This window comes from Loxodonta africana, chromosome 9, assembly GCF_030014295.1.
Source record: "Loxodonta africana isolate mLoxAfr1 chromosome 9, mLoxAfr1.hap2, whole genome shotgun sequence".
Taxonomy (NCBI): Eukaryota; Metazoa; Chordata; class Mammalia; order Proboscidea; family Elephantidae; genus Loxodonta; species Loxodonta africana.
This window is the reverse complement of record NC_087350.1, coordinates 41,105,606-41,120,852: the sequence shown is the minus strand read 5'-3', so window position 1 is coordinate 41,120,852 and position 15,247 is coordinate 41,105,606. Positions and strand designations below refer to the sequence as shown.

Here is a 15,247-nt window from a genome sequence, read left to right as displayed (position 1 = left end):
GTGGAAGCCTTTGGTATGTGGCCAAGCCAAGGGCAATCTCTGGAGAATACTGGTTAGCCAGACTATTTGAAAATAAAAATTCAGGAGCTGCCCTGAAAGTTCTTTTCCTAATCCAAGGGATTATTAAAATGTTCTTTCTTCTTGCCTCTCTTGCCTTTCCTCCTTTCTTTCTTTCTGCAACCTCAGTCAGGTTGGCTGCATATATAAGCAAACTCCTTGACAATTTCAAGGCATGGCCCTCCCAGCAGGGCCAGGAACTGACCAGTCCCCTTGATGGACTGTAGCCACTTCATTTGCATTTTGTTAGGTGCCATAGAGTTGGTTTCAACTCATAGCAACCCTGTACAACAGAATGAAACATTGCCTGCCCTCTGCCATCCTCACAATTGTTATGGTTGAGCCCATCATTGCAGACACTGTATCAATCTCGGTGAGGGTTTTCCTCTTTTTTGCTGACCCTCTACCTAGCATGATGTCCTTTTCCAAGGATTGATCCTTCCTGATAATATGTCCCAAGTATGTGAGACAAAAGTCTCACCATCCTTGCTTCTAAGGAGCGTTCTGGCTGTACTTCTTATAGAGCAGGTTTGTTCATTCTTCTGGCAGTTAATATTCTTTGCCAATATCATAATTCAAAGGTGTCAATTCTTCTTTGGTCATTTGCATAGTCTATAGTATATTGACCAATCCTTGCAAGGTACGTAAAATAGACCAATCACAGGGCAGGGTGCAGCCAGGGCAAGCCAGAAGGTATCAAACCATTAAGTTGTTTACAGCATACCCAGAAAATGTTCATCAGCCTGAACAGAAGTAACAAACCCTCTGGTGTAGAAAACTAGAGCAAAGCTAAGTCCTCAGGATTTAGGGGGAAGATACCTCAAGCTGTTTCTCCAAAGAACCAACGCAAAAGGCCACATAAAGGAACTCATTTCACCACACATAGCCAATCTTGCTTTATCTATAACCTATCCACTCCCTCTCCACAACTCCTGTTTGATTATTTTGAAGTAAATCCAGAATCAGACCATTCCCTCTGAAAATGCCCCGGTGTGTCTTCTTACGCTGTTTCTCTCTGCGATTCTTTCAGGCCACTACATGTACGTGGATTCAGTTTACGTCAAGCACTTCCAGGAGGTAGCTCAACTCATCTCCCCGATGACCACAGCCCCCATGTCTGGCTGCCTGTCATTTTATTACCAGCTTCAGCAGGGGAATGACAATGCCTTTTACGTTTATACTCGGGATATGACCGGCCTTTATGAGGAGATCTGGAAAACGAGCAGTCTGGGGAATGCGGCCTGGAACCTCGCTGAGGTCGAGTTCAGTGCACCTTATCCCATGGAGGTAGGTGAACCAGGTGGGCCCGCCACTGACTGCCCTGAAGGGATGCCTGCCCGCACACAGGCATGGAGCTCAAGAGACTCCACACAAGTATCAAGTTCCTTATTTTCCACTGTGTCTTAATCTTTCTTTTCCTGTCCTTGACCCCCTCCACTTTCTTTCTTCCTCTGAATTCCCTTCTCCCTTATCACCTCATTTTCTACCAAGAGAGGATTTTAATAAGGACAAATATGGAAAAGTCAGTTAGGCAACTAGATATCTCGGTCACATTCTCCCGTTGAACCTTGCACTGTGATCATGGGCAGTCAAGAAGAGGAGACCAGCGCCTTCTAAGGGAAACTCATTTCTTGAACTTCCATTCCTTGAAAGCAGTTTTGAAGGTTTCTCTTACTTGAAAGAATTGTCTTTCTAGGAAAAAAACCAAAAAAGTACTTATTTCCTTCTTTTCCCCTTTACGGTATAAATGACATAAAATCCTAAATAAACTTACTATTATGGCTCTAATTTGAACCAAAGCTTGTTATCTTAGTTTTTAAATTTTTCATTATTACACAAGTGATAAATTTTCATGCAGAAGAATTTAAAAAACTCAGGGAAGCAAAACGAACTGAAACACTCTAAGCCAACCTTACAAAGATGAGAATAGTTAACATTTTTGTGTTTATCCTTGCAGACTTTTAAAAAAAAAATTTTTCAAATCTTTATGAAGTTTTTTATTTTATTTACTTTGTTGTTGTTGTTGAGAATATACACAGCAAAACACACACCAATTCGACAGTTCCTACATGTACACGTTAGTGACGTTGGTTACATTCTTCAAGTTGTACAACAATCTTACCCTCTTTTTCTGAGTTGTTTCCCCACCATTAACATAAACTCACTACCCCTAAAGTTCCTCTCTAATCTTTTGAGTTGCTGCCTTACAGACTTTTTTTCTAAGCACACGTTGTTGTTGTTAGGTGCAGTCAAGTCAGTTCCCACTCATAACGACCCTGTGTACAACAGAATAAAACACTCTCTGGTCCTGCACCATCCTCACAATTGTTGCCACGTTTGAGCTCATTGTTGCAGCCATTGTGTCAATCCATCTCTTTGAGGGTCTTCTTCTTTTTCATTGACCCTCTACTTTACCAAGCATGATGTCCTTCTCCAGGGACTGAACCCTCCTGATAACATGTACTAAGTACGTGAGACAAAGTCTCACCATCCTTGCTCCTAGGGAGCATTCTGGCTGCACTATCTGTATTCCTGTACTTACAACAGGAGTCCCTGGGTGGTGCAAAGAGTTAACATGCTTAGCTGCTAACCAACAAGTTGGAGTCTACCCAAAGGTGCTTTGGAAGAAAGGCCTGGCCATCTACTTCAGGAAATTCAAGTATTGAAAACCCCATGGAACATGGTTCTACTCTGACATACATGGGGCCACCGTGAGTCAGAGTCAGCTTGACAGCAACTGGTTTTTATGAAGAGCAATCCAATAAAGGAAATAAAATTATCCCCACATTATAAATGGGAAAGAAGAAAACACAGTCCGAGAAGTTTAACATTTTTTCCTAGGTCACGCAGCTGCTGAGTGCCAGAGCACTTAGAAAAGTTCTGGACTAATCCGGCCCAACGCTGAGGGAGGAGACTCAGCTGTGTCTGAGGACCCCAGAGGACCTCTTGAATCAGAGGGTGCAACATTGTTGTTGCAGATTTGTCGCTATAAGTAGAGCCTTGGTCACCGACAGTTTACTAACGTCTCTCACTTTTCATTCTGTGCATTTTGCAATATCATCCCCAGTTCCCTTTAAAGTGCAAAAGAAGCAGATTGTTACCATGGATGCTTTTCTGTGGTGCCATCTGCTCGCCTGATGTGGAGCTGCGAAGAACACTGGGGTTGGGGCTCGGTTTCTGATGCACTCTGTCTACTGCTGGTGGGCCTGCAACTGCCCTGACCCCTTCGTATCTGCCCCCTACCCCACCCCCAGCAGAGCTTCAGGGAGAGCACAATGCCCTTTGCAGAACATGTGCTATTTCCTATCCCCAAGTCTGACCGGGCCTCACTTTGCTTTTGCAGCCCAGTGGAAAATTTTCTGAGAGTTTGCGTTATAAGGAAGAAAAGAAATGCACATACTGCTTCAGCAATTTTTCCTTTTCTTAAAGGCCAATGAGTCACGCATGTAGTGACAGCATTTTCTCTGCAAACTCCTGACATCCAACCCTAAACTTCTCAACAACATTTGTGTGAGTGAGACTTCGCCGAATTTTTTTGTTTTAGATCAAGACTTGAAAAATTACAATTCTGGACACTGCTAAACCTCAGTATATATCCTTTTGGTTCGCACATGTGCGATTTTTGCTTTAGTAGGCTGAACCCATTCCCTGACTGAAAGGAATCTTGTTCTGCAAAAATTAGTGAATTTAATGTCACCACATCCTGAAATGAATTTTAAAAAGAAAAATAAACATTTGAGTCTCTCTTTCTGAACAAGGGAGGACACATTGCCATGTAGGCAATGATTAACATACTTTAATCAGAAAAATTATTCTGATCCCACCTGCTAAGTAAGATCAAGTCTGTCATTCGTTGTCTTTATCAGCTGGCACCTTGAGAACTAAATGTCATGGATCTATGTTCATTTGTCAACTTAACTTCTCCTTTCTCATGTGTCCACACCTGTTTCCTTCATTCAAGCCCTTTCCCCTTTGCCAGGGGCAAGCTCCCAGGGCCTTTCTGGGATTTTGTAGAGTCGAGGGATGAGGGCTCTAGGGACCACTGTGAGTTAAGCTGGAAGAGACCTTAGAAACCATCTTGTCCAAACTCCCCCCGCCCCCACCACAAACATGAAGGAACTGAGGCCTGGAGGAGAGAGGGGGACTGCTCAAGCTAATTAGTGACTAACTTTGGGCACAAACCTGAATATGAGTTCAAGAGATCAGCCTGGAAGAAGAGGCACTAATTTAGGTCAGAGTTTATTATGCAGTTAATCCTGTGAAGTCCCTGGCTGATGCAAATGGTTAACATGCTCAACTGCCAACTGAAAGTTTGGAGGTTTGATTCTGCCCAGAGGTACCTCAGAAGAAAGGCCTGGCCATCTACTTCTGAAAAATTAACCATTGAAAACCCTGTGAAGCACAGTTCTTCTCTAACACACATGGGGTTGCCATGAGTTGGAGTCAACTTGCTGGCAACTGGTTACTGGTTAATCCTGTGCTAGTATCTTTATGTACCTTATCTCCTCAACAGTCTTACACAGTAGGTGTTACTACATCTATTTTACAGATAAGAAAATCTAGGTCCCAAGAGGCTTAACCATTTACCCAAGGTCACCTAGCTAGTACGTGATGGAAATGGAATTTGAACTCTGGTTTATCTGCCTCCAAGACACTGTTCTCTTCCTCAGGGGTTGCAAACTAGAAGCCTGTGGGTCAAATCTAGCTCACAGTGATTTGTCTGGCTGCCATAGTGGGTTTTTCACTTACTTAACTTTTGAATTGCCAACATTGAAAATTCCAGTGATTTCAAATAAAATCTAGAGATCCAAGTCCTCTTGACAATTTGCTAGATGTGGATACCTAAGGCCTGAATTCCCACACGTCAGCAATGGACAGACACTAAGAGCAGCACCCCCTGTAGACAGGGCTTGGCCTCTCCGTTTTACCAGTCCTCGTCCTTTCCATACGCATCATACTCAGCTACCATCATGCATTTACTTGCCTGGCCCTTGTAGGTCTATGAGTTTGTTCAATACCATCTTCTCATGTTATCATTTGTTTTGGTTTTCCCAGCAGCAACGAATGCTGTGCTCACCGTGCCTGATTCCCAATGGTCACAGGCAGAATGTGGACAATGGAGCTCAGAGTTAAAGTCTGTGGCAGGGAAGAGAGCAAAATTAAAAAGGTTGAATGCATTAATTTAGTGACCCAGTTATTTCTACGTTGAATTTTTTGTTGATACTATGTGTTTTCATTAACGGAAGCTTTCTGAATCATTCAACGTGTCTGAATTTTTGGTAGGTAGTATGGATTTTTTTTTTCTCGCCCCCTCCCACAAGCCTACCCTAAGTGTTTAGTGGTACATATAAATGACCACTGATTATACTCCATAGTCCCCACCAGAGTCTACTGGTACATATATGTAACAAAAAAAGTTTTTCAAAATTTCTGTTTTTCCTACCAAAAATCCAGACACCTCATACAATACCCTGTAAAAACAGTAATTTGCGGCACATGCCTGCTTCTTCAGTTTCAACCAGTCATAAAGGCACCTGCCTTGAGGCCACACACACTGCCAGTGGGACAGCAGCTTCCCAATAAACCCCTGAGGCTGAAATATTTTACCATCACTATATGTATCACCAGGCACAAAAGGGTTAACCTCATGCTCTTTCTAGCCAATCAAACATGCCCAAACATGCTGAAATCCTAAACATCCAGACATAGAATTTCTGGGCCTGATTTGTCCAGGCTGTCAGGGTAATCCTCTCTGACTGCTGCATCTTTATCCAAAGCCTCACATAAAATTCCTTGTATGAAAAAGGGAAAGTGCCTTAGAATGGCTTCGTTCGCTGTGAACGGCAGGGGGAGAACCTAGCCTGCTTTCTGCACATAGCCTGTTTTTCCTTTAATTGAAGTTCATAATGCTAATTGTCAGTTCTGTAGTTCTAGCAGAAAGGGACATAGGTGTATGAGCTGGCACTCAAGGGTAGTCTAAAAAGTACACCAGTAAGATGAAACTTAGGTTTTAGCATTCATTGAGGAGGGCACTGTCTAAACTCCCTTATTTATGAACATGATTCTGTAAGTACTTAGCATCACCTGGCTTGATGGACATGCTACTTTAAATCATGGCTAAGAACACTAAGCCTAACAGAAAATACATCATTTTTCTCTGCAGGTTATTTTTGAAGTTGCTTTCAATGGTCCCAAAGGAGGGTATGTTGCCCTGGATGATATTTCTTTTTCTCCTGTTCGCTGCCAAAATCAGACAGGTAAGTGTTATTTTTCACATTTGGAATTTTCCTTTCTTCATACACGCCTGTGGTCAGGACTTGCTTTAATTCCTTCTGATTTTCTCACCTTTCCCCTTATCTCATACTTCAGAAATTATTTGCCTGAATAGAATACTACTCTTTTTTTTTTTTTTCCATCACAGAGTGAACCTAACTTTTCTGACACTACAGGCCAATTGTTCTGTGTAAAGGTGCTTTCATCTTCCCTACCTGCTAGGAAAGGAAAATTAAATAATACTAACTCCTTCCTACCCCACCTTTCTCTTTAAAGGATATCTGAGTCCATAGATAGGTGGATGGACAGGTAAAAAAAAAAAACTTCCAAAATATACTCAATAGAATTATAAGAACTGTTTCCAATTTTCTGTACCCAAATCTTATAAATATCCTCATTTTTAAGGATTTTAGTATTTGGTACTAAGCTGTCCCTATGATGGTTTGTGGTAAATATTATATGCTCTTAATTTTTTTCTCTTTCTAAGTAAAACCTCAAATTATTTTATTATGGTCAATTTTATAACTTCCATAAAATTGGTATTTGGAAAAGAGAGAAGAAATACTTCTTTCTGGGAAAATAGATAACCAAATTGATCCCAGGAAAATTAGAAAACAAAGGTCTTAAAACAAGCAGGAAGACAATATATTAATGATAACTTAGATAAATGTAATTGGCCTTACCTTTCAGTGAGTTTATTTCCTTGAGAGACCCCAGGAACACACTGTGGTCATCCCTTCTTAATGAGCCTTTATTCAGGGTTTTGGAGCATGGGAAATAAATATTTGAACTTGGCCTTTGTGGTTTGACTTTCGTTTAAGATAGAGTTGTCTCTAATTTAACATTATTTTCACATATATTCTACAAGCAAGGAGGCTGAGAAAGGTATTTTCTACTTGAGCTAGATTGCTACTCTCAAATTAGAGAGAAATCTACTAATTTGGTGAAGCTAAATATTTTTACTAATTTTAGTAAAAAACAAAACAGTGAAACAGATAGAACTGGATTTACATATTTTCTAAAATGATTTAACACAAAGAGTGTAAAAGTCTCTAAATTTGAGAAAACACAGAAATCAATATTGTTTTACTTCTCTAAATTTGATTGCCTCCAAACCTATCAGTTAATATTTCAGTTATGTGAATAGGAATTTCACAACCTCTTTATCATTATTTTTAGAAAGTTCCTCTTCTCTGTCACTAGGCAGTTACTTTGAACTTTTGTATCTCCGAGTTATGTCTATGAGGGAAGAGATGTTTATTCATCATCTCACTTTAGAGGGTGAGGTGAAGAAGCAGCTGGAAGGTAATAGAATCGACTGAGCCACATTAGAAATAATGTTTACAAACACTCTCCCTTTTCAAAAGGTATAGCACGTATCTGAGCTCTTTCCTACTGCACTGGTAGTTTGGATGGTGAAAAGAAAAGAAAGGTTCCAGCAAAACAAGGACCATTTGTTAAGAGGGCTGGTGGCTCATCAGTCTGTAAAATCCAGCCCACTTAAAGACCCTTCCTCTGCAGGGACCTCCAGAGATACCCATTTTTGTAACATTAAATTAATTGAAGATCCATATTGGCCTTGAGAAACCCTGGTGGTGTAGTGGTTAAGTGTTATGGCTGCTAACCAAGAGGTCAGCAGTTCAGGTGCGCCAGGTGCTCCTTGGAAACTCTATGGGGCGGTTCTACTCTGTCCTATAGGGTCGCTATGAGTCAGAATCGACTCGATCGCAGTGGGTTTGGTATTGGCCTTCAGAATTTCCCACCATACCAACTTGGCTTTGAAAACTGTTCTTCCCAAGTTTAATTATGTAATCACAGCATTATGCGCAAAAGCCAGAGTGTTAGAGTCACATCCCTACTCTGCCACTTACAAACTATGTGACCTTGGATATGTCGTTTGATGTCTCTGAGACTCTGGATGAGGATGGAAGAATTTGTTTCATAGAGTTGAATGGAAGATTGATGAGTTAATGTCTATGAAGGCCATACCCAGAAAAAAAGAATAAACCCAGTGCCGTCGAGTCCGTTCTGACTGATAGTGACCCTATAGGACAGAGTAGAACTGCCCCATCGAGTTTCCAAGGAGTGCCTGGTGGATTCAAACTGTCGACCCTTTGGTTAGCAGCTGTAGCACTTAACCACTATGTCACCAGGGTTTCCATGAAGGCCATAGTCCAGAGTATTTTAGTATATGACACACAGAAAATGCTTGGTCATGAGACTTAATATTACTTATTTAATGGTAAGAGTCTCTGAATTTACTCAATTGTCAAAATATTCTCATCCATTCTGGAGCACAGTGGATCAGCCTGAAATCAAAGAGAGCCAGCAAAGGGCACTGCCTTGACTACTGTGTCAATTTAAGGTATATTCAGGCTCTAGTTGATGCCTTTCATTGAGCAGCTGGGGGTTGGATCCTGAGCCTTAGAAGTTGAGCCCTGGAGTTTTCATACTTCATCTTACATTTCACAAATAGCTTATGCCCTTCTGTTTCATAACAGGTGCCAACATTTTCTTCTTTATCTTGTTTTCTCTGCTTTTCCCAGCTGGATTCAGTGTTTTCTTCCTTCATTTCCCAGGTAGGCTGAGACAGGAATTATTTTAACATGTGAATCATCTCATTCCCACCATCTGGTTAGATTTAGAGTCAATCCAGATTAGCAGACCTGAGACTCCTAACCTAGTCACATGTATTAAACATTAGTGTCATGTCACTCCACAAGTATCCCCCCAGGATGACTTCCAGAGGGCAGCAAAAGCCCCTCTGCCCTTGAGTTACAACAGTTGTCATGCTGCCATTTCTACCCATAATCCCTACTCCCCAATGTGGTCTAGAGTCTAGACCATAGGAATAAACTCTCCTTTTGGTCTGTAATTCCTTGAATGCCCAACAGGTAATCCCGTCCATTTCTAGGAATCCTGCCTTAATGCTCAGCCTAAAACTGAGAGCTCCACTGCTCTGCCTTTTGCTGGCTGCTCAATCTCCTCTCTGGGTGTGGGTCCACCTCACACCCAGGCCAGTGGCTGAGAGGTTCTGACACTTGGGGATATATCCCTCAGATGACTGCCTGGGCACGAATCCCATCGTTGACCACTGGTAGCTCAGATTAACAACACCCTGCCAAGGCCTCTAGTCTAATTGGAATCTGGTGTCAAATTTTTGCCTGTGCTATAGCTGAAGTTTTCAGAGCCTTCCTTAGCTGAAGTACCCCCAAGGGTCTCTGCTGCCTGGTCAGTGGCCCTGCCCTTGTTCCATCACAGTTCCTGAGTCCCACTCACTCTCCTTCTTAAGCCAACTTTGAGCTGTCTCAGCCTGTCTTCAGTCCGGATCATGCTAAAACCATCATGCAAACTTAGCAGCCTAAAGAACATCCCGCACCCAGTATCTCTTTAGTATCAAAGGGACTGATGAGCCTTGTAGGGCTGTACAACTAATGTTGAGTTTAGCTCCATTAACACCATGGAGCAGAAGGAAGGATAAGAGACCCTCCCAACTATTCTTCTCAAACTGCAGCACGCTCTCCCTAATGAGGTCATCTTCAAAGCCTCTCATCTCTAAAGTACAAATGTCAAGAAGCAAGTAATTACTGAACATATTTTATGATACTTTTTGGTACTTTGCTTAAAGATGCTTTGTTTCTTTTTTTTTTCCCCTGATCATCAAATGATAACTGATGCTCAGGGACTTTCAACTGCCTCTTATTCCTCCCTATGACTCAAATTTGTTTCTCCCACTAACTCAGTTTGTGATCTTCGCTTGACCCACATCTCTGAAAGAAGCCTGAAGCAAAGGCTTTCAATCCACTTCAGATCTCTGGAGAGTTTCAGAGCTCAGGGTGGGTCACAAACAGGCCCCATCTTCAGAAATCAGATGCTCTCTCAAGGTAGAAGAAGAAAACTGGGTGAAAAAGATTCAGCCTATAAGTTATGCTCTTGAGAGTTTCTTTTTATTCAGAATATCCCAGGACCCCAGACAAATCTATTTCTAGGACTAGCTATTTAACAAAAGAATATAATCATATCATCAGAAAAATTTTGCGGTTTGTATCAGTTTGTCGCCATGAAGAGAACTGATCCTTACTTACTTTCGAGGTTTAAGGCCTTCTTCTGCCCCTTCCTACATAGCTAATAAAGGGGTTACAGTTCTCTTGCAGTAGCCCAAGTATGTGATTTGAGATCCATTCCCGATGAGAAATTCCACTGACCTGTTGTTCTCTCTGTGTGCGTGGCCTTTGGGAGCGCCATGCCATTTCCCGAGCTAGCAAGCCCTTTGTAGACTTTGAATTTTCATCTGTTTTTGCACGGACAGGTAGCAGAGGGGTGACTAATACTGAAGGTAGTCAAAAGGTTTCCCAAAGTCTCCAGTTTCCATGGGAGAATATCAAAGGAGCATTGTTTGCATGACATCAAATTCATTTTTCAAGTTTTGCATCTTCATGGCTTAAAGATACATCCTGATGTCTATGGACTCAGGCAGAGCAGAGCGTGGGCTAATTTACCAGCACCAAAGCTTGGAGAGTTCTCTTTATTTCCTTTTCATTAACTGGCTTATCAGGCTGTGCTCCTGTGCACTTCCTAGGGCATATCCAGGTTCCAGTTAAATTAACATTTTCTTCCTGTGTTCTTTCTTTCTTTTTTTTTTCTATTTTTGTGTGTTCTCAGTCACTTAATTACTTTCTTTCTTCCTTTTTTTTTTTTTTGGTCAGCTTTTTGGGAACTCTTTATTCCAAACTCAGGCAAAAATTGTAAGAATAGTACAAAGAACTCCTTTATATTCTTCACCCAGATCTACACATTGTTAACATTTGGGTTATCAACCATTTAAGAGTAGGTTGCAGACATCTCGCCCCTTCACCCCTAAATACTTCGGTGTGTATTTCTTAAGAACAAGGACTTTCTCCAGTGATAATTCTTAAGTGCAGAAAATTTAACATTCATGCAATATTATCTAATTTATAGTCCATAAACCAATTTCACCAATTGCCCCAATAATGTCCTTTATAGCAACTGGTTTCCTGGACCAAGCTTGAATCTTGGATCCTTGTTGCATTTGGTTGTCTCTTTAAACCCCTTTAATCTCAGCCAGTGCCTCAGCCCACTTGAATGTTTTCTTACTTTGAAAATTGATAAACTGAGAGTATAGTGATCTTTGTCCCTGAATACCTCCCTGTTTCTTCACATCACTGTTCCCAGAACACAAATGTTTCTCTAGAGAGGATTTTCCAGTTATTCAAAAGAGCCCCCTTTCTCCCTCGCCCTAGAGTGTTGACCCAGTGTGCATCACCATGCAACACAGGATCACACCTGGCCACACTGCCTGTGTACCCAACTCCTACAGCCGCCTCCCTTCTGGTCTCAGAGGAGAATCTCAGTGGTGAGATGTACAAGTCAGTTGTTAACAGGCTTCTTTTATGTCCTATTCCTTGTAGCCAATCCGGGCTGAGATAATATTTACAGACCAGTGTAAATGCTATCAAAACTTCGTGAGGCCAAAACAATAGTAGTGCAGGTGATGGGACTGGTAGGACTTTTTGAACCGTGTGATTTAAATGGAGTAATGATTTTCTTCAAGCAGGTCAACTCCTACTACTAACTTCCATGATAAGTAGACTGTGACTATACTTCTGACACTGAGCTTGATCAATAAAGGAAAGTTATTTCTGGAAAATAGTATTTTTAAAATAGTTGCCTTAGAGGGAAAAGAAGAATTCCTTAAAATCATTATCTTTTTTTCTTTCCTTTCTGTTTGGTATGAATGATTTTTGAATTGTGAAGAAGTATGTGAGTAAACGTTGAAAGTTTGTACATCCTGAAAGGAAATTTCTTTTGAAGCCTGGTTGTTCTTTATTTTTATAGAGAATGTGGACAGGGCTCCTTCCTCCCCCTCCCTTTAGAGAGGAAAAGAACAATTTTCTCATCATACTGAAACATTGGTTTGGTGCTAACCTGTCAGCATGCCATTCAGATAAAAATATTTTGCTGTGTTTTACTTCTCTGGTCTCCCTGGGCACCAGTGTGTCCATATCTGTCAATCTGTTGACGTAGTCCTTGAGTTTGGCTGTATTCATATCTAGTTTTCCTTTCTTCAGAGCTTCCTTTCAGTGCTGTGGAAGCAAGCTGCAATTTTGAGGAAAATCTCTGCAACTTTTATCAAGATAAAGAAGGCCCTGGCTGGAGCCGAGTGAAAGTAAAACCAAATATGTATCGGGTAGGAGACCACACTACAGGATTAGGTAAATAAAAGAGTCTGTTCTGTGATGACGCTGTGGGGCTAGTGTTTACGCTGTTTGCTATTCTAACTCCATACCTATCAAGACCCTGACTTAAGAACTTTAAAAAAGCAGCTGTAAAGAAGTAAAGGCAATTGATAAACTTATGTTTGACCATTTTTCAAAGTTGGAATTCAAGTTGTTGTGCTAGCTTAAAAGTACTTACCAGTTAAATAGCCAAACCTTTGAAAATTATTTTGCTCTTAATTTTAGATAGACAAGTATCTTTAAAAAGCTATTTGTAAATTTTCATAGAATCCAGATCTTTAGAGCCATTGAGGTTGGATGACCCTTGAAACCATTACCATGAGGAAATCTTTAAACCTTGAACTGAAACTATCCCCTGAAATCATCTTTGAACCAAATATTAGTTTAGTCTAATTAGAAAAGAATGTCTGCATTAAGCATTATACTCTTTTAAAGAATTAGCCATACGTGATCAAATTGGCAATAGCAATTCGAAAGGATAGATGAGATGCTTGGGGGGACAGTGAGTTTGTGTTAATGATGGTGAAATAGTTTGGAAAAGCCGGTCGAGAAAGGTGGTATGACTTGAAGAATGTAACCAAAGTCACTGAGTTAATTGTACATGAAGAAATTGTTGAAGTATATTTTCACCAAAATAAGTAAATGAATAAAAGGGCTAATTAAAAAAAAAAAAAGTTATTTGATTCCATTTATGTGAAATATATCCAGAATAGGCAGATCCATAGAGACAGAAAGCAGATTAGTGGTTGCCAGAGGCTGGGAGAGGAGAGAATGGAGGCTGACTGCTGAATCCTAGGTTTCCCTTTGGAAAGATGACGCTGTTCTGCGACTAGATAGTGATGGTGGTTGTACAACATTGTCAAAATGCCACTAAATGCCATTGAATTGTACATTTTAAGACAGTTTTATGTTATGTGTATTTTACCATAATTAAAGAATATGTATTGTGGGAAAAAAAATAAGCTATTGGAAAATGTTGAATGGCTACTCAATGGCTGTATCTGTAAGGAGCTTTTATAAGCTCTTAGAAGCCTCATTAAAGAGATGACCTAACATTTAATGGCATCTTTTGTGGAGCCCACCCCAGTGGAGACCGGTGGAAAGAGCTTATTCTAAAGGGGTTGAGTGTCTTGTTCATTTATTCAGCAAATATTTACATACCAGGCACCAGGTTTCATTCTCAGGAAGCTGACGTGGCTTAAGTTTCAGAGCCCCTCACTTGCACTGGTGGTGAGAAGGGACTTGGAAGGAGCTGTCTCAATTTTGTATTTGTAATTTTGTATTCTTTCCTTAAACAGGTTGCCTAACTTGTATACATTCAGGCCCTACAAAACCTAATCTGATCTTGGCCAGACTAACTCCTGGGAGGTACAATAGTGAACAAAACAGACAGGAATCGTGCCCTGACTGGCAATCACATCAATTGGCAAAAGAAACATTAAACAAGTATATGCAAGAATAAATTTATAGTTACAAAGTGTGATAAGTGCCATGAAAGAAATGAAGAGTGGGCTGTCAGAGAGAATAGAGGGAGGACTCTAATTTTGATAGGGGATTCAGGAAAGGTTTCTCTGAGGGAGACAAGGGTTGTCCAGGAGAGTGGGAGAAATCCAGGCAGAGGGAACAGCATCTATGAAGGCCAAGTTGAGATGGGAGATGGGAAAGAGCTGAGTATCTCCAAGGAATAGAAAGGTCAGTGTGACTGGAACATAGGAGGAGGAATGGGGAGAGTGGAAGAAAATGAAGTTAGAGAAGGAAAGGGATTGTGTGGGTGTGGCAGAACTGATTAAGCATTTAGGGTTTTATGATAAAAGAAATGAGAATCCACTGAAGTATTTTAAGCAGAGAAGAGATGGGATTAAATTTATGTTTTAACAAGGTAGTTCTGGTTGTTGGATGCCCACCCATGTGAAATAACCAAAGAGCCTTTTATCAGATGACTTAAATCACCATGCAAAACTAACCCTATATAGCAAAGACTGAGGTACCCAAAAGAAAACTGAGTGGAGAGGGGCAGAAAAAGAAAAGAAAAAAGTAGAGTTTTTTTTCTTTTCTTTTCTTTTCTGCCCAGGCTTTCTGGGACATGTAGGTCTGTTTTAAGTTTACTGTGGGGGAGACAGGGTCCTCGATCTTATTTTTCTTGATTTTATTTAGAAGAAATAAGGGAAGAACACAGATGTTCAGTACCTGAGAGGGCCCGCCTGATTAAAAGCCTGCACTTCAAGGCAGGTTTAACATATGACCTGGAGAGTAGTAGGCACTACCCAGACACATGGATCCCCACCCAAGGATTGCCAGACCAGACTGTAATCCTTCCATCCCCACTGGTCACTACAGGGATCAGAATGAGAAATCTGCTCCAGCCCTTACATTCACCATGACCTGGTACTGGGTACTCAACCTAAGCCAGCCAGTTGGCTCAGGCAACTGGTGCCCCCAAGATGATTATACTGTTTGCATTTTGTGAAAAGTACAAATCTTAACTGATGACTGAAGTCTGGGCATGTGAGTTGGAATGCTGTACTGGTTTATTATGTTTACTTAGGATTGAGGAAGTTTTTATTTGCACCAGAATCACCTAGATATTTTCAATCATTTAAGTCGCAAACATTAGAAAATGTTTTCTACCCTTTAAAGCCTAGGGAAATAGTCTCTACCAG

General features: G+C 40.9%; 1 protein-coding gene across 2 annotated transcripts in view; it reads left to right on the top strand.

Annotated features, from left to right (window-relative positions):
* MAMDC2 (MAM domain containing 2) overlaps window positions 1-15,247 on the top strand; it is a 164,786-nt gene that overhangs the window by 98,455 nt on the left and 51,084 nt on the right. For both annotated transcript variants that reach the window (XM_003407413.4, XM_023544764.2), the window contains exons 6-8: window positions 1,088-1,344; window positions 6,221-6,314; window positions 12,420-12,563. In XM_003407413.4, coding sequence (XP_003407461.2) covers window positions 1,088-1,344; window positions 6,221-6,314; window positions 12,420-12,563 — 495 coding nt within the window. The remainder of the gene's footprint in view (window positions 1-1,087; window positions 1,345-6,220; window positions 6,315-12,419; window positions 12,564-15,247) is intronic.